Below are 18,043 nucleotides of genomic sequence, written 5' to 3'. Positions count from 1 at the left end.
ATGGAAGGGGTAGTCAGGCACTGGCACAGGACAGTGGTGGAGTCACCATCCCTGGAGGGATTTAAAAGCTGCGCAGGTGTAGGACTTGGGGACATGGGTTAGTGGTGAGTTTGGCAGTGCTGAGCTAACAGTTGGACTCCAACCTCAATGATCTCCAACCTCAGTGATTCTGTGAGTCTAAAATAGCTTCTGGTGAGATGTGGTTAAAATAATTTCATGGGAATGTTTCCCTGCAGATCCCCCAAAACCAAAGAAATTCCTAAAGAGATGGTTCAAGTTGTGGTGCTGCTCCTTGGGAGCCTGTGCACTGGAGATGTGGGAATCTTTTCCTGATGCTGAAGAATGGCTTGGAGTCTTCAACATGTCTCTGGCCACTTCTCTGTTAGTATGCTGAATTTCACTGCTCCAGTGGCTTTGCTGAGACAGCTATCCCAGGAACCCTTCTGTAACCTGGATCAGAGAAACAATTCATTTTAAAGTCCTTGCTAGTCTTTCTAGAGGTGACATGGGAAAGGAAAAGAGGGGAGGGAAGTTCTTTCTCTGCTCTGACAGCCTGTATTGGTCAGTTGTGGTGAGGGAATCAGTGGGGACTGAAAATGAGGACCTTTCTTGCATTGATTGGTAACAGATCTTTTTCTAACTCTGCTTGACAGAGAAAAGACTGAGAAGAGCCTGTAGAAGCTGGCTTGGAATTCTAGAATAGTATCAGACTGAAGTGATAAAAATTGAATGACTGAGTGCATGATGTTGCTGGATGGAATGCTCAGAAATAGACAGTAGATATATTCTTGTGGCAGATGTGCTTACTAGAGTACTAGGAAATAAGAATCCAGTACATTGGAAATGTGTTCAAAATGAAGCCATTCCCAACCCAAAACGCCTTTTCCTTCAAGATAGTAAAAATTTTTACCTGAGAAAGGTTGTTGGCCATGAGATTTGACTCCTTTCATTTTAAAATGAGATTTGCGTGCTTTCTTCTCATTGATTGCACCTTGTATTTCAAGGTCATTTCTGATGCAGAGTGTTAAGAAGTAGAGCTTCCTTCTGGCTGAACTCTCCTTTTCTGTCCATTTCAGATGATCTGACTATCTCAGAAGATGTTGGGGCAAGTATCTTCAATGGGCAGAAGAAGGTGCTGTATTATGCAGATGCCCTGACAGAAATCGCCTTTGTTGTCCCATCACCAGTGGAATCACTGAGTAAGATCTGTCTGTACATGCTCTGTACAAAAATGAAACCAACAGTTTTTTTTATTTGAGAACTCTTTCAGAAGCAAAACCTGAATCAATTAACTAAGTAGCGTGTTTAGCAAGATCCTTGTCAGAAAGGTGTGGATGTTTAAATTACAGCATTCTAATCCTTAAACTCCTTCCAGATGTGGCATCTGCTCTGTACCTTTCTCTGAACCTCAGTAGATGTCCAGGTATGCACAGCAGTTCTGTTGTTGCCAGGGTGCTTTAGGTTGGACATGTGGTTTGCCATTAACTGGTGATGCCATTTTTTTTTCCTTTCCTGTCAGTGATGTGCTCCTGCCGCACATACAGGAGTGTTTGTACCACTGCTAAGTAGAAAAGCAACAGCTTTCATAGCATTCTTGGCATGCTAAAAGTTGCCTGGAATAAAATGTGGTGTAGCCATAGGAAGGAGGAGACTATTCTATAGGAAATTGCTGGGATGTGTGTAAGCTCATAGGGAGTGCTTTATTCGCAGTCTGTTTCTGGAATAACAAGCAATTATCTCCTAACTTATCTTCCTGCTTATGAGGACTATATTGACTTGACCATACATTTATGCATGTCTAGTTGCAGAAGCCTTACAGTTTTTAGTATCAAAACCTTATATATGATGGCAGCCTAATTTTTTTGGTGGAAGAATAGACAAAACCCATCTTTTTTTCTTCTGACTTACAGCTGATTCACTGGAAAGCAGTGTTTCTGACCAAGAAAGTGACTCCAACATGGATCTGCTGCCAGGAATATTGAAGCAGCAGCCTCTGACACTTGAACTCTTCCCCAGTCATACAGACAATCTTAATCCCTCCCAGCGGGTAAGGCAAAACTTGCATTAAAAAATGCAAATCTTTTTTTTCTTTCAAGAGGCATGCTGGCAATGCTTAGAATTTTTGATCGTCTATGATTTGGTTTCCTGGTGTGTAGAACTATTTGTTTCTTGTCATTAATCTTTGATATCTGCTTTGGTCCTGCCTCTACAGTAGGAGATAGCAAGATTACATTACTTAAATATAACACCTAGACATGCTAAGTGGTAATACTCTGCATCCTGAAATCTTGAAATGCATGCAGGGAAGAGAATATGCAGTATTTACAGAGTAATTCAGCCTCAAATCCATGCTTGGAAATTGGGGATGGATAGATATGAACACTTTTCTTACCTACCTAGTTACAGTGTCAGTTGTGTCTGAAGTACCAGAAGTTGCTTTTCTACACTAACAAAGCAGAAAACCATGAGCTGTTGTAGCTGTAAGCAAAAGACTTATTACTGCTGATTACTTGTTTAGAATTCACTTCCAAATGTATATTTAGTTATTCATTTAAGGTCTTCAAGAGCATTAAGAAAAACATATAACTGATTCAAGGTTGATTATATATATATATATATATATATATATATATATATATATATATATATATATATATTAGTTTATGTTGAATACTAGTAGCTTGGTGCCCCAGATTGCAGTGAGTAGTTCCAGCACAGCTGCCCCTGCTCAATAGCAGGCAGAGGTTGTACCTGGCTGACATATGAATGACTGAGGAGCAGCTGGGAAATACTTGTTAGCTGCATTATTGGATTTATGGTGTTTGCAAATGCCACTCTTCCCTTATGTTGGAAACAGCTCAGTCCTACTGCTAGATCCAAGAGGATGCCTCAGGGCCGGACCATCCCCCCAATGGGACCTGAAACCAAAGTGTATGTGGTCTGGGTGGAGCGCTATGATGATATAGGTATGTACAACTTCTAACTAAAGTAACAATGGGGTAGGAACCAGAGGAAAACCCCTTCTTTTTTTTTTTAATTAAATAAAATGCTAGGCCATGGAACCACAGACTGGTTTGATTTGGAAGGGACCTTAAAGCTCATCTAGTCCCAACCCCTTCCCTGTGCAGGGTCACCTTCTACTAAATCAGGTTGCTCTAAGCCCCATCCAGCCTGAACCCTTCCAGGGATGGGGCAGCCACAGCTTCTCTGGGCAACCTATGGCAGGCCCTCACCACCCTCACAATCAAAATAAGTCCTTATTAATGTCTATAACACTAAGATTCTGAATCAGTTCTTCAGTATCTGAGTTGTGATGCGTAAGGGTGTACCTGAGTCAGTGGCATATGGAGGTCTGAAGGTTCCTTTAGCACTGCAGTACCTGTTAAATGCTGTAATGAACCTTCTTAAGCTCAGCACCCAAGGCAGGTGTGTTCCCCTGCTTTTTAGTCCTCCTTGGCTGTTGTCTCCTAGGAGTGGATCTGGTTTTCTTCCTTTAAAATAATGGCTTCTGACACCTCCTGCTTTTGTGCTGGAGGGATCATCATCCTCCTTGGTGTGATGGCACCTTTGGAACTCCATATTTTCTCGTCAGGGGAGGACTCTGTTCTGCACTCAGGGTGCCTGCTCCATGCTCCCTTTCTGCTGTGTTGCTTAGGCAAGCTCTGGCTCCTTGTGCAACTTTCTTAGTTTGCTGTTTCCTCTCTGGCTCAGGTTACTGCTGCTCTGGGAGAGACCCAGCTTTGCTTATCCTGTTACAGCCATGGCATGGCCATGGTGAGCAGCGTTGAGGAATTCTTTGTCCCCAGGAGTTTCTTGTGTGCTGGTTCCAAGCCATGGCCTGGCCTCAGTGCTATGTGAGAGTTTCTGTGCACTGGCCTAGCCCACCAGTGTCTGCAAGACTGGCCAGGAGCTGCTGTTTTATTCTGTCTTTGATTTCTAATCCTGGTTCCCAGTCTGGCAGTAAGGGTGGACCGTAATTAAGGCCTTAGCTCCTCCCAGACTAAGGGAATGGGAGCAGCAGTCAACAGGAGGCTTCCTGTTAAGTGTAGATAGAAATTCTCAGGAAGACCACCTTGTCCACAGCGTGTCCCTCAGAGCCTTACTGAGATCAGGAAGCAAACAGCAAGTTCTGCATCATCATTTCTTTGTCCAGACATTGGCCCAGAGTGTGTTCCAAGCTGATGTCCTTGACCCACTTTGTTCTTGGCTGGCAGTGTACCCCCTTCACTGCTGGGACACCAGCTGTGCTACACAGGCACAACTGCTTGACTGTTTCTTTCAGCAGCCATAGGAATCTCCCAGAGTTCTGGGCCTGAAGCTGCAGAAATGAGTTTGTGAGCCTCAGTAAGCCTGGCAGTTGGATGGAGGAGGGGGCAGCTCTTGGAAGTGACTCCTAGCCCAGAGGCTCTGCCATATGCTCCTTATGTTCTTGGCTTTGGCCTTATGCTTCTGGTACATCTTTGAGTCTGGACACTGAAAAGCTGTCACTTTGTAGTCAAGGTTATCACCCTGGGTCCAACTGCCTGCCCTCCCTCTTGCTCCATCTCAGAGTGTGTCCATGGCTTGCCATGATCTCCCTCTGCTTGCTCCAGCTGTTGTGTGCACTTAGCATCCCAGCTTTGGTGGCCTCATCTGGATTTGGGCCTTAGGCTCCTTCTGCTGGAAGCACTCTCCTGCTGCCTGAACTGTACTTTTGTGAGTAATTCTGAACTTCTCTTAACCCCTGAACAAGGTGGTGAGAAGTGCCAAATCCCCTTAAGGGACTCAAGTTCTTACTTTTATCTCATTCATGTTCATTATTCAGTCTTTGTTACCACTTGCATGGCAGCAGAGTTGTAGATTATGGTAGAGATCCAGAGAGCTTGGATTTGAGGAAGGATATCGTGTTTGTGGGATCAGGGCTCAAGGGAACCATAGGTGTGAATGGATGGCATTGTTCAATGCTCCTTGCAGTATTCTGGAGGCTGGTCACTTGTGAATGGGTGAAGATGTAGTGAACAATAATTGGAAAGATCTTTTTGTGGTTGAAGTAGTTCATCCCCTTCCTGCTTTCATGGTTCCCCTAGAGATTTTAGACCTTTGGATTGAGAGAATTTGAGGCTTGGGACTTCATCTGTTGAGTGCAGATGGCTGAGGTGTGTGTACCCTCCATGAATGCTGAAACTGGAAGCCAAAGATGCTGTGCGAGAACACTACTGCTATAAATGCTTGAGGACTGCATGGTTTTGACTGATAATAAATAATTTTACCTTGTAAACAAAAAGAAAACAAATGCAAAACTGTGTTAGATAAACTTTATTTGGTGCATCCTGTTCTTACAGAAAACTTCCCCCTCCCTGATCTGCTATCTGAGACTAGCACTGGTGTGGAAACCACAGCCAATAGTAGCACTTCCCTGAGGTAAGGCCACTCTTATTTTCATTATTTTTATTGGTTTCTCAGTGGACTGGTTTTTGGTTGAAAAAGTGAAAGACTTCTTCATATCACTGCAGATAAAATATAAATTAAAGAACAGAAAATGTGCAGTATTATCTGAGTCTGTGGTGAGCCTCCCTCCTGACTGGCTCCCTTGTGAGTGGTTAATGCTGCATACACACTGTAGCCTGGCTGCAGGGCTCTCCAGTCCTGTGGGGACAGACATCATAGGCATGGCACAGCTGACAGAGCCCTTCTGAGGGTTCAGAACATGCCCCAGGATCCTGCTGCCTTAGCCATGAGGCATTTTAAAACTTTGTTTTAACACTTAAAGGGGTCATTAATTGAAATAGTGCTTTAAAACTGATTCAACAATTGCGTTTTTCCTTAAGATCTACCATTCCTGAGAAGGAAGTTCCTGTGATCTTCATCCATCCTCTAAACACTGGCTTATTCAGGATAAAACTACAAGGAGCAACTGGGAAATTCAACATGGTTATCCCACTGGTGGATGGAATGATAGTCAGTAGGAGAGCTCTTGGTAAGCTAAAGGGTTTTAGGGATGTTCATGTTTTTGGCTTTTTTAATAATAATGATATATCTGCAAAGTACACGGTCTGGAATCTTTCTTTGGAAAAAGTGTTAGGCATTGCTGAACCAATGAAAGCCATGCTTTTTGCAGCAGCTGTGGAAGCAGGAGCAGCAGAGGGAGCAGGTGGGCAGCACTTGGCTGCCAGAATAGCAGGAAGGAGTGTTGGAAGTAGGAACAGGGCCTGTTTAAATAGGAGAGATCCCAAATGTGACCCTGGTATTTAGCACAGAGATCCAAGGTGCACCAGAGGGTGCTATGGAATTTGTTACTTTGCTGGCATGCTGTGTGTTCCTTCTGGTTTAGAAGCCAGACAGGGATTAAAACCACAGCAACTGAGGATTTTCTTGTGTTCAATAAAAATACCGTGAAAGTGTGTGTTAACAGGTTCCATGTGTGCCCTCTGCCTTTTCCTCTGTTCCTGGATAGATTCATGGACCTGTCCTGGTATTGGTGCTATTTAGCTTCAGTACCTGGAAGTCCCACCCAGCGAGAGCAGTACACAGGACAGAGTCAAATGAAGTCATGAACATTAGGGTACCTGTACATAGCTGCTGTTGGAGGTGACTTTCAGATTCTGGGGCTTGAATGCTTAATTCGGTGATTGGCAAATTGAAGCCAGACCTGGGCCCTTGAATAACATTTATGAATTCAGCTGATGACAGTGGCTTTTACTGAAAAATTATCAGGTATGTTTTCCTAGAGTTGGGCTTGTTTTTCTGCTGCATCAGGACTGTTAGTACAGTGAAATTTTTCTCATCTCTAAGTTCAGCAGGTGTAGTTTGTGTGCAGTGAGGTTCTCTACATGTTTCTGTCTTTAAGAAGGAGCTTGAGAAGGAGCTTAAGAACAGCAAAGGGGTGTAAGGGATGCTTGCTTCCTTAGAAGCATAGAAATTTCCTTTCAGAATAAAGTAAAGATAAAGTAAGATAAAGAATAAAGTAAGATAAAGAATAAAGTAAGATAAAGCTAGCTGCCAGCTTTTGAGTGCTACTACTTTGATTCCCTGCCTCCTCCTCCATCAGCATCCAGCAGTGTGAGTTACAGAGGGGTGACAAAAGTGACAAGGCAGTGAGGAGAAGAGAAATTTGTTTGCAGCCACAATCCATCAGGTCTTTCCTCATCTCCTTTCCAAGGGGAAGGCTCTGCAGTTCCTACTGGAAAAAGGTGCTGACAGGTACTTTTTTCATTCTCAGGGCTCCCCTGGAATTACCTCAGGGCCCACCTAAGGTCCAGATGTGCAGCACAGCTGGGTTTGTGGTACTGTGACTCCTGTATTGGCTGCCCTGGGTTTGTGCTCTTGTCCCGAGGGTGCTTCTTCCAGGCAGCTGCTTGGCTTGGCAAAGCTGAGGATACTCCTCCTTCTTCTCTGGTTAGTTTAGGGTACCACTGAGTGAGTCCCTCTCTTCCTTCTTTACAATGAAGGTCATTACAAGCCTGGGGACCATGGCCGTCTGCTATCAACTGTTCATGGAGTTACGTTCTTGACTTGGTGGTGCCGAACATCTTCCCTAGGTTTAGATGGGACAGAACCCAAAATTCTTTGCCTGGGAGGCCAGAAGAGGCGTGCAGGACTGAATTTAAACTTGATTCAAATGCTGTTTCTTTTTCAGGTTTTCTAGTGAGACAGACAGTAATAAATATTTGTCGGAGAAAGAGGCTGGAAAGTGACTCATACAACCCCCCCCACGTCCGCCGAAAACAGAAAATTGCAGATATTGTCAATAAATACCGGAACAGGCAGCTGGAGCCAGAGTTTTATACTTCACTTTTCCAGGAGGTTGGGCTCAAGAACTGCAACCCCTAGGTCATTATCTTCCAGGACAATTGGATCAGAGGTTGGTGGCTACACGAATGAAAACAGTTAAATTACAACAACAAATTTTCTCAGCCCTCCGGAATTCAGGAAATCATGTTCTAGCACAAGTCAGCAGATACCACGTGGGAGGAATGAGAAATGAATCTGAAACATTGCAGTTGGGATATTGAATTGATTCACCTACCCTCAGAAGATTACTGAATTCTAGTCTTCCTGGATGCTAGCAAAATAATCTCTTCACCCAGTCATCCTTTCCCGACTAATTAGGAACTGTAGGTGTCTTGCTCTGAGGGGAAAACAATCAAAGTAAAGGCATCTCTGCATATGAGGATGGAAATAAGAATACAAACCAACCTGCCTTAGATGCCTTGCTACACCCACGTGTCCAAGGGCAGGAGAGCAGGATCTTTCCTTGGAGGAGGAGTCTGTTCCAGAGCATTAACTTCCCCTGTAAGAACTTCAAAGACATTTTGAGTCCCCCTTCAGTGCTCCACAGAAAATCCTTCACTGAGTGTAACCCATCTGTGTACCAGAAGCCAGAGGAGGAAGATGGCTTGGAAGAAGCAGGCCCTGAAAGCCAAAGCCCAGATGCTGTATGTGGCCACTCCCACCAGGGCTCCAAGTGAGTCCATCTGCATACGAGACAACCACCATCACCTGAAATTAACTGACTTTCCAGAAAGAGTTATTATTGGATAGAGCTTTTGATTCTATAAAAGCGAGGTTATGACTTTCAGATCTGTTGCAAAATGTCACATTTTATTTCAGTAGCTTGATTTTTATTTTTTAACTCTTTTTAAATGCAACTACTTAATTTATTTTCAAGTGTCTGTGTCACCTCCTCACCATTTCCATAAAAAGCATAAACATCACTTGCCTTCCTTCCATTGGATTGAAATCTGAGATTTTGGGGCTGCCTCCTCCCTGTTATTTATAGCATGAGCAGTTTTTGCAGCTTCTACAACACTTTTCAGAAGCTCCTGTTAAACAGACTAAACAACTCAAAAAGAAAATTGACAAATTCATCTTTTCCCTATTAATTCAAATGCCATGAAAGCCCCTTTGGAGTTATAATTCACATTGTTTTGAATCTCCAGTATGTTCTCATGTTCGGCAGCAGTGCTTCCCTTCCACCTAGGTCGGGAGTTTTCATTTTCAGCCTGTGGCTTTGGTGTGTTCAGGACCCAAAGAATGTGCTGGGAAAAGATGTTTACAGCCAGGGTTGGGGTCTCAGAGGTGTGGTGGGCGCAGGCAGCCCTGGGAGCCCCTCTGGATCCCGGCCCATCCCAGCTGCTGCTGCTGCAGTGATTGTGGCTGACACTGCTGGAAGCTGCAGCACGACAGCAGCAGGATCCTCGTGCTTCCAGCACCAGGTAATGGAAGAGGATGAGTGAGCAGGAATTTGGGGAGCTCTTCACATTCTTTTCAAAGTGGTTTTAATAACAGTGCTCTGCATTGCAGTAATACTTGTCAGGCATTGGATTTTGATATTTCAGATCTACTTTTTGCAACAGTTCTGACCTGAAGCAGTCTTAATAGTTTCATTACAGCTTATCTGCCAAGGACAGACCTCGCTCCTGGCTTTTCTTGTGGTTTTTCACAGAGTTCATGGAAACAGGCCCCTAAAAATACACGTGAAAGGACTGAGGTGGTCAACCAAGGTGATGTGTGCTTGTTGCAGGGAACAAGTGCACTGTCTTGTCAGTTCAGGAGCTCTGGAATTTGATCCAGATGAATAAAAAGTGAAAAAATGAAATCACCCAAAGAAAACCCCTGTATCAGGATGTGTGCTGGCTGGCCCATTCCTGTGTGCTGCCCAGGTGGCACGTGGCAGAAGGAGCTCCAGGTCAGTGTTTGGGCATGTTGGCCAAGCTGTGCAGGGAACTTGGACAGCCTCATTCCTCTGCCAAACTCTTGCCAGGAGCAATTTAATGCACGAACACTGAATTTACCCTCACTGTGTTTGTACCTATGAGAGATAATTAATGGCCAAACACACTTGAGCCCAGTGGTTTAAAAGGCATGAGCAATGCATGTGTAACCAGTAAACATCCTGAGCAACCCCTGTGTCTGCACACTGATAGTGTAAAAGCAACCCCACCTACCATGGCTCAGTGTTCCAGCCCTGGCTGATGCAGCACAGCTGCCAGCTAGTCAGGAGTAGTCACAAATGCAGATGGGCCCTGGGGCAAACCCTGAGTGGTTTCTGACAGGGATAGTCAAGGAGACAGCCTGAAGATTTACTTTCTTTAAAAAGACCTGTGCTTGACTGAAAGGTTGTCTTGGGTCTGTTTCCATGTTCACCTAAAGACCCATGGGAGCAGTAACAGCTGTGAGAGCCACATGACTTGGCAGGAGTCTGGAAAGAAGGGAACTTGGGCACATTGTGGCTACTCCCAGTGCCAGGGGATGGATGTGTTATGTATCAGTTGAGTTGTAGAACCAGCTGGTGAGCAGGTTACAAGTGCTGTGACATGGCTGTACGTGGTGGAATTGGCTCTCTGGAAAGTTGAGCCTTTGGGAAAATCACAGTTCAGTATAAAAATGTGATGCAAAATTGTGCTGCCAGCCCTCATGGCTTGGGTGCTGGTCACAGCAGTGGGCACCCTGGGCAGACTGTGCCTGTGCAGGGGTGCCTACAGGGACTGTCACTCCTTCCCCAGGATGTGTGGAGGTCTCAGGCTTCATAACAAAATGCACCCCACCAGTTTGATAATTATATCCATCCCCTCTCAAAATCTGACCAAATTCCAATGGCTTTAGCTAGTCCAGGGTACTGTCTTGAGAGCTTTTCCCATGAAGGGTCAGAGCAAATGAGGTTTATTTCCATGATGACTTGCAAGAGTTATCCAAGAATCTAGATTTTTTTTTTTTTTTTTTTTTTTTTTTTTTTTTTAATCACAAACTGCTGCATAGAATTCCTGACTTGATGCTTGGGTGGCTTGGGTCAGCATCCCTGTCCATCAGAGGAGATGAGAGCTTCCCCCCCCCCACTCCTCCACCTGCAAGTGTTCCACAGTAATTAACCTGGGGACACTTTTCATCCAGCCTTTCAGTTTGAGTTCATAATTCTGTTTAAACAGAGCAGGAGGTGACCACTGTCACATTGTTAAACACAGTGTTGAATTTACTTTTTAGTACCTTAATAGAGACTTTTAAAGAAAAGCCATTCTTTTAAAGGTACTTCTAGGAAGGCATTAGGACCTTACAGCAAGGAGGAGAGGGGGGGACAGTGCCTGTGGAATTGGTGCATCTGTGGGTAGCAGTGTGCAAGGCTGGAGGGAGGAGCAGCCCAGGCCATACCTGCTGGGTGCTCTGTAGGTCACAGCGTTTCTTTTCACAAGGTTCTGCATGCCCAGGAGGAGGAGAAAACTAAATTTCAGACAAATTTGATGCATTTTCCTGATTGTGTAATTGAGTGATACCTTTGAAGGCCAACACAGCCCTTTTCCCCATGGATTTAGCAGGAGCAATTAGAAGTGAGAATGCCAGATATCATGTGCTTCAATCATAGACAATTTGTATGAATTCCTATATGTTGCCAAGACATGAACGTTCTGTTCTTACTGTATTTTTCTGTAAATATTCCTGGCGCTAAGTTGTAAAGTAAAGGTAAAATGTAAATATGAAGATGTGAACTATGTTCTGTTGTCTCTAGTACTTTATCTCTTATTTGTTTAGGGAAGGCACACAAAGGCTTGTTTGTATTTATGCCAATTCTTTGTCCAGAAGAAACACATCAAATATTGAATGTAACACAATTAGTCCAATAAATTTTAAAGATTCTTATCTAGTAACTTTGCACTGGTCAATTTTTAGTATTTTCCAAAACCTTGGTTGAAATTCTCCAATGGAGATGTTTCCCAGGACAACAGGAGATAGAGAGTGTGCAGAATTACACACCCTCTGCACCCCAGTAGCTCTGGGAACAGTGAAGCTCATTGGTAAGAAAATCATGTTGCATCTCGATAGTCTGGGGAGTGAAAGCATTAAAGTGGCTTTTGAAGGGAGCCTGATGCTCCTGCCAGTGTTCTCCAGTCACTCCATGTGCTGCTTCCCATCTTAGTGTGGACACCCACCCAGACAGGGAGGAGCTGCTGGTGCAGAGTCCTGTGAGGGTGCTGCTGCCTGGGCAGAGAGGGGAGAAGGGAGAGAACTCCCCAGCTTTGGGTTTGGAGAGGAGCTGTGCAGCACTGGGGCTGTGTCCCACCAGGGTGATGCACCCAGCGAGCCCCGGGGACCCGGGTGGGTTAGAGAGAGGGTGGTGCCATCCAGCCAGATCCCCATGGGCCATCTCTGAGCTCCTTAAGGGAGGGATGAGTTCCCAGTGTGGGTCAGGGCTGCAGGACTTGTTTGTGTTGGTCTTTGATGCTGCAGTGCAGGGGCCCTGTGCTGTCCCTGGGATTTCACCTCTGCAGCAGCTCTGGTGCTTTGCCCAAGGTGCCCAACCTGAAGACTAGAACAAAAACACTGAAGTGACTGTTCATAAACCTCAAGGTGGGATATATGAATATTGTTTTCCTGTTGGCTTCATCTTCAGTAACTTCAGCTGGTGCCACCCACCCAAGCTCCTCACCACCATACTTCAGGGAAGGTGTGATGGGTTCAGAGAGAACCCTTCAGAGGTTCTCTCCCAAATTTGCCCTAAACCAGGATAAGAAGGTTAAGGCAGGTCCCACAGTGATCTCTGAAGAATCACAAACATGAGTGATAAGCAGTTGAGTATCTGCCTCTGCAGTCCCAAATTGCAGGGCCCGGCACAGGAAGGGCGTTCTGGGCTGGTGTGGAGCCTGATGCTTTCTTTCCTACTGGGGAGGGATTCATACTCCCAACTGTTTTGGGAGGTTGGAAATCTCACCTAAGGGTTTGGATTGGAGGTGGGTCTCCATCAGCCAGGTTTTGGAGCAGGTGGTGTTTGGTAGATGGGGCCTGTGCAGGTGCACAGTGGGGAACAACCTTCCTCTCTGAGCCCAGGAACTCAGAGGCAACTTCAGTGGCCTCCAGGTCCTCAGGGCAGGAGGGCCCAGCCAGAAGCAGCTCCTTGGTTTCTGTGAAAGGTTCCCCATGCCCCTCAGGTGCTCCATTCCATGGGAGTGGAGTGACCTGGCACCACCAGGTGATTGCTGCAAGAACAGGAATAATAAATCCTGGGATGAGGCAGGAGTGCCCGCAGTGTGAAGCAGCCCTGGCTGTACCCTCTGCCACAGCCAGAAAAGAGATTTAACTTCTAATTTGTTAATGAAGGGGAGCTGCTCTGCGGGGCACACATCAGCTGGCAGCACCCCATGTCAAGCAGAGGAGCTGGTGGCAGGTTTGCCTTGGGAGTGTAGAGGAGATGACTCCTCCCTAGTGCCCTCTGTTTTCATCAGCTGTTCCTATAAACTTCCTGAGGAAGCACAAGTATGGCACACCAACACCCAAGATGCCTGTTCTCACTGTAGCACAGCTGGTTTTCACCATAAATGAAGCCAAATTGCAGTACAGATAATTTTCCAGGCTGAAATGTAATTTAGTTACTGCTTTAAACTGAGAAAACGTTTGGCTGCTTGCAGTGAACAAATGTCTGTCAGGTGAGTGGCTGAAGGTGGAGCTGGGGTGAGCTGTTGCTGCAGTGATGAGTGCAGGGTGTGCCCAGTGCTGCTGTCCCTGCACATGTTGGTGTCCCCAGTGTCCCTGGCCCAACCTGTGCTGCTGGCACGTCCCTGGTGTCACTGGGACATGCCATGGGCTGCCTGCTGCCCACACTGACCGTGCACCCCAGGGCAGAGGTGTGGGCCAGGTCATCCCCATGGCGACACCCCAGCATCAGGGAGGAAGGCAGCATGTTGCTGTGGCAACCAGGAGCATCCCAGGGGCTCAGCCCTGGCTTCAGCCTTTTCATGCTGCTCTGGGGATCCCCCTTATGCCCTCTGGGCAGCACCCAGGGCACAGCAGCAGCCATGGGAGTTGGGTGGAGACTCACCTGGGTGTAGTGAGGTTTAGATCTGTTCTCTCCTTCCTCCAAGAGCCATGAGATTTTCTTTTTTATTATATGTATTTTTGTAGATTATAATTAACATTAATAAACAATAGATTGATTCTATTTCTGCTCTACCAACAGCACCCACCCTACACACAGGGCCCAGCTGGGCCTGGCACCCCAGCAGAGTGTGACACTCGGGGTGACACTGCAGCTCTAGGCTCACACCAGGGATCCTTACAAAGGTGTCACTGCAAAGGCAGAGATGGGCCAGTCTACCCATTGCTGGCTGTCTCCAGAGCTGGTCCTGCTGGGACAGGAAGATCCATGGCCATTGACATCCTCACCTTTGCCACCCTGGGATGGAAAAGGGTGGAAAAGACTTCTCTGGCAGAGCCCAGGCACAGCAGGGATGTCCCAGGAGGGATGGAGGTGTGGGGCCAGCATGGGGGGCTGGTGGTCAGTGCCACAGTGCTCCTGGGCTCCCTCCCATTGTGCCTCAGCCCTGTCCCCAGCTGGGTTTGAATTCCCCCGCACAGGCCACCCTTGCCATGTGCCCACAGCCCACATCCCTGGGGAATTCTCACCAGGAGCCGGTGTCTGCCAGAACGTGCCCTTCTGCCATGCCAGGGTCCCACAGCCTCCCCCAACCACCCTGCAGACTCTGGTGAGCCCTGGGGGTCCCTGCCCAGCCCTCCCATCCAGTCCACAGGGAGGGGGCTCTGCTGGGACCCTCCTGCCCAGGCCCTGGGGTGCTGCTGGCACAAGCTGAGGGCAGAGAGAGCCAGGGGGGCCCAGGGCAGACCCTCCATGGTGCCCCATCCTGACAGAGGCATCCCCAAGCCAGCACTGGGCTCTGTGTTCCTCCAGGCAGGGCTGAGGGCCCAGTTCCCTCATGCTCCCGCAGCAGCCCCTAACAAAGCCCATTTGATGACATTATTAAATGATTCAGTGCATTTTCTGTCTCTTAAAGTACTTAATATACGTGCCTGTGTGATTCATTATTATTATTATTATTATCTAATAAAAGATTATCTGACTCACTTTAATGTTTCTTCCAATTACAAATTGAAATTGTTCCCACTCTGACCTTGCAGCTGCTGGATTTTCTAAAATTAGCCATAATGATGCATTTTACTAAGATAATTAATTAGCTAAACTGAGAAAATTGAGTAATAGAACTGTTTCACATGCTGCTAATTATCTTTTATTATGTCATCTTTACATGCAAATAAAGAAATATTGTGATTATTTTAAATACTGTTTTCATTAGCTAATTCACTCATTAGTGCAGTGACTGTCTTCTCTGTCTTCTCCAGCAGCAGGAGCCTGTAGGGACTTGCTGCTGATCGACTGCAGGACTCTGCCTTTCAGGTTGAGAAAACAGAGTTACAGTCCAAATTAGGTTTATTTTGTCAATTTATTTTAATAGCAGCTATCAGAGGCAAGTGGGAGGGGGTTGGGGATGGCCAGGAGCACCAAGGACTCCTGCTGAAGGCTGTGGGGCTCTGGTGGGGGATAGTGTGATGTAGGGCTGCTGCTCCCCAGACTCCTCTTCCCCGGGGCTCTTCTTGTTGGGGATGTGTCCTGTGATCCCAAGCTCTGCTCCAGCCTTCCAGAGCACGTGGATGCTCCTGGCACCTTGTGGGAGTCCGGGAGCGGTTGGGTGGGCCCCATTCGTGGTGCTGTGCAGAAACTCTTCCTGTCAGACTCTGGCCACGGGGCCACAGGGGCCCTGGGACAGCAGCACTGGTGCAGAGGGAGCCCTGGAACCTCCCCCTTGTTCCACCAGAGCTCTCCTGCTCTGAGAGCCAGGGCAGCAGGGAGGGCGCTGAGTGTCCCCATTGCTCCCTGAGGGCTGCAGGCTGGGCTGCTCTGTGTGCTGGCCACAGGCAGGAGCTGCTGCGTTTGGGGAGCCCAGGCCACATTCATGTGCCTGTCAAGAGTTCCTGGAGCTTCTTCCCAACTTCCCACTGGCTCCTGGGCAGTGGATGTTGGGAGTTTGGTGTTCAGAGCTTGGCTCTGGCACTCAGGTCACTTCCCTGGTACTGGCACAGTGGGCAGGGGATGGATTTTGCTCCCTCCAGCCTTTTGCTCATAGATACCACCTGTATTTATTCCAGAGGGAAATTTAGGGTGTAAAAAGGGACCACTCTCCAGGCAGCTGGCTTTTCATGGCCCTGTAATACCCCAGAGGTGCAAACAGGGATGAGGACCGGCCATAGGGACTCTTCTGGCACACTGGTGTGGATGAGACTCCTGCTAGAGATGGAGTGAAGGCGGCGTTGTGTCACAGTTGCAGCTAGCCTGGAGCTGCCAAAGAAATTTGGTCATATCAGACCTCCAAACTCAACCAGCCTAGAAGTAAAACAAATCCTCAGCTGAGACAGGGACAGGTTGGATTCAAACCCAAGCAGGGACCTCAGCCGATCATATTCAATCCAGAATGTGGAGCTGTCAAAGGAGCTGAGTGGAGACAAGATTCCAACCCGTCACTTGTCTTAGCCAGGGAAATCCAAATCCCCTATATAAATAGGGTCTGAGCTATAAAACACTGTTTTTACATGGATCAGCAAACGTGGATCTCCGAGTCTGTGTCGTCCCTGTCTCCGAGCTCCGTGTAGCAGCCCCGGCAGTCACCGGGCAGAGGGGCCCCAGCAGAGCGGGCCCCGCTCCTCCCCGGCCGAGCAGCGGCGGAGCCCCGGCCCCGGCCCTGCCCGCGGGCACCGAGGGACGGACGGCGAGCGCGGAGCCCGCACCGCGGGACACCCCGGGGCAGGGGCTCGGGACATTCGGGGTCCCGGGGCAGGGGCTCGGCACATTCGGGGCTCGGGACATTCGGGGCCCGGGGGCAGCGGGACGGAGCGGGGCTGGGGTGCGGCGGGATCCGCTCAGCGGGCACGGCTGCCGGGCACAGCGCGGGCACCGCCTGGAGCCTCCGGGACCGGAGCAGCGGCGTGAGCCCGGGCAGAGGGGCAGCCCAGCCCGACACGGCTGCCTGCCCGGAGCACAGGAACCACGGAGCCCAGCGAGCCCCCTCCTCGCAGCAGAGCTACTCCAAAACCTCGAGGCCCAAGATTTGTCTCCTTGAGGGCGCTCCTGCAGTGGCACAGGCTCCATCCTGGGAGATATGCAGCCCACTCCAAACTGCATTGGTGACCTTGCTTTGGGCAAGAACTGGAGTTAGGCACCTCCTGAGCCTCAAAGGACCTCATCACCCCATAATCCTGAGGCCCTGAGGCCCCCTGAAGCGCCATTGAGGCCTGGCACCTGCCCTGGAGGCCCAGCAGCTGTTGGAGACAGTGCCAGTCTGTGATCAGTTTGACAGCGGGAGAAGCCGCTGGTGACAACATTGCCCCTGACAGCTACTCAGTCCCTTGTCCAGCATTTCTGGGGACAGATGTACCCAAGGAAGAGGGAGATGTTGGCAGACCCAGCACCAGCTGTGTCCTGGGAAGCCTCACAGTGTATCCAGCAAGTGCCAAGCCCAGTGGGCACAAGGCACTGCAGCCCCTACTGCCCCCACCACAGCTCCAGCCTTGGTTCTCACCCACCACTCCCTTTGTTTCCATGCACAGCCTGAAAACTGTCCTGTTGGAACCTCCCCTGGGCTTTGGGAACCTCTTTCTGGGCAGAGCTCCCAGAGTTCCACCCTCTGCCTCCTGCAGCTGGCAGAGACCCACGCTGGCTGTCTGCATCCTGCGGCACTGCCTGGGGCAGCCAAAATAGCATCTCTAGAGCCTGTTCACCATGGACATGTTTAAGAAACCCCTGACAATTCCATACCAAGGAAAGCTCCTCATTTTTGATGGCAGCAGCTGGGAATGGAGTAGGATGGTGGCTGGGATGAGCACTGGGCACTCCTCCAGCTTTGTAGAAGCTTGTACAATGGAGTCCATGCATTGTTATGCCTCAGACCACTGATGACCAGCAACTGGAACCGGACATGCCTGGAAAGGAGGGCCCTGCAGAGGCTGGGAAGAAGCTTGGAGCCAATTTTCCTGTTCAGATCCATGGTGACCACACAGCATAGCACAAGTGCAGAAGTGCAGTCAAGGAGTGGCCAGGATGAACAGAGGGGCAGCAACACCACCAAGGATCCCCAAGAAGCCCTGGACTCTTTTCAGGAACCCACCCACAGAAAGCTGCGTGTGCCTCATCCTGTTGCATCAGGCATAAAGAACCCCCTCCCTGGAGAAGGATATAGGCATTCCCATGCCAGCCTGGATGTATATAACCTGACTTTTTGTTTCACAGTCTCCA

General features: G+C 48.2%; 1 protein-coding gene across 1 annotated transcript in view; it reads left to right on the top strand.

Moving 5' to 3' along the window:
* The window catches only part of RALGAPB (Ral GTPase activating protein non-catalytic subunit beta), a 60,883-nt gene extending 49,269 nt beyond the window's left edge, over window positions 1-11,614 (top strand). The window contains exons 26-31 of the mRNA XM_059480559.1: window positions 1,077-1,199; window positions 1,911-2,047; window positions 2,858-2,966; window positions 5,322-5,400; window positions 5,808-5,956; window positions 7,616-11,614. Of these exons, the coding sequence (XP_059336542.1) occupies window positions 1,077-1,199; window positions 1,911-2,047; window positions 2,858-2,966; window positions 5,322-5,400; window positions 5,808-5,956; window positions 7,616-7,809 (791 nt within the window). The 3' untranslated portion in view covers window positions 7,810-11,614. The remainder of the gene's footprint in view (window positions 1-1,076; window positions 1,200-1,910; window positions 2,048-2,857; window positions 2,967-5,321; window positions 5,401-5,807; window positions 5,957-7,615) is intronic.
* Window positions 11,615-18,043: the final 6,429 nt, after the last annotated feature.

The sequence above is a fragment of the Ammospiza nelsoni genome, chromosome 12, assembly GCF_027579445.1.
Source record: "Ammospiza nelsoni isolate bAmmNel1 chromosome 12, bAmmNel1.pri, whole genome shotgun sequence".
Lineage (NCBI taxonomy): Eukaryota > Metazoa > Chordata > Aves > Passeriformes > Passerellidae > Ammospiza > Ammospiza nelsoni.
Note: the sequence above shows the minus strand (reverse complement) of the source record. Positions and strands in the feature narration are given on the sequence as shown.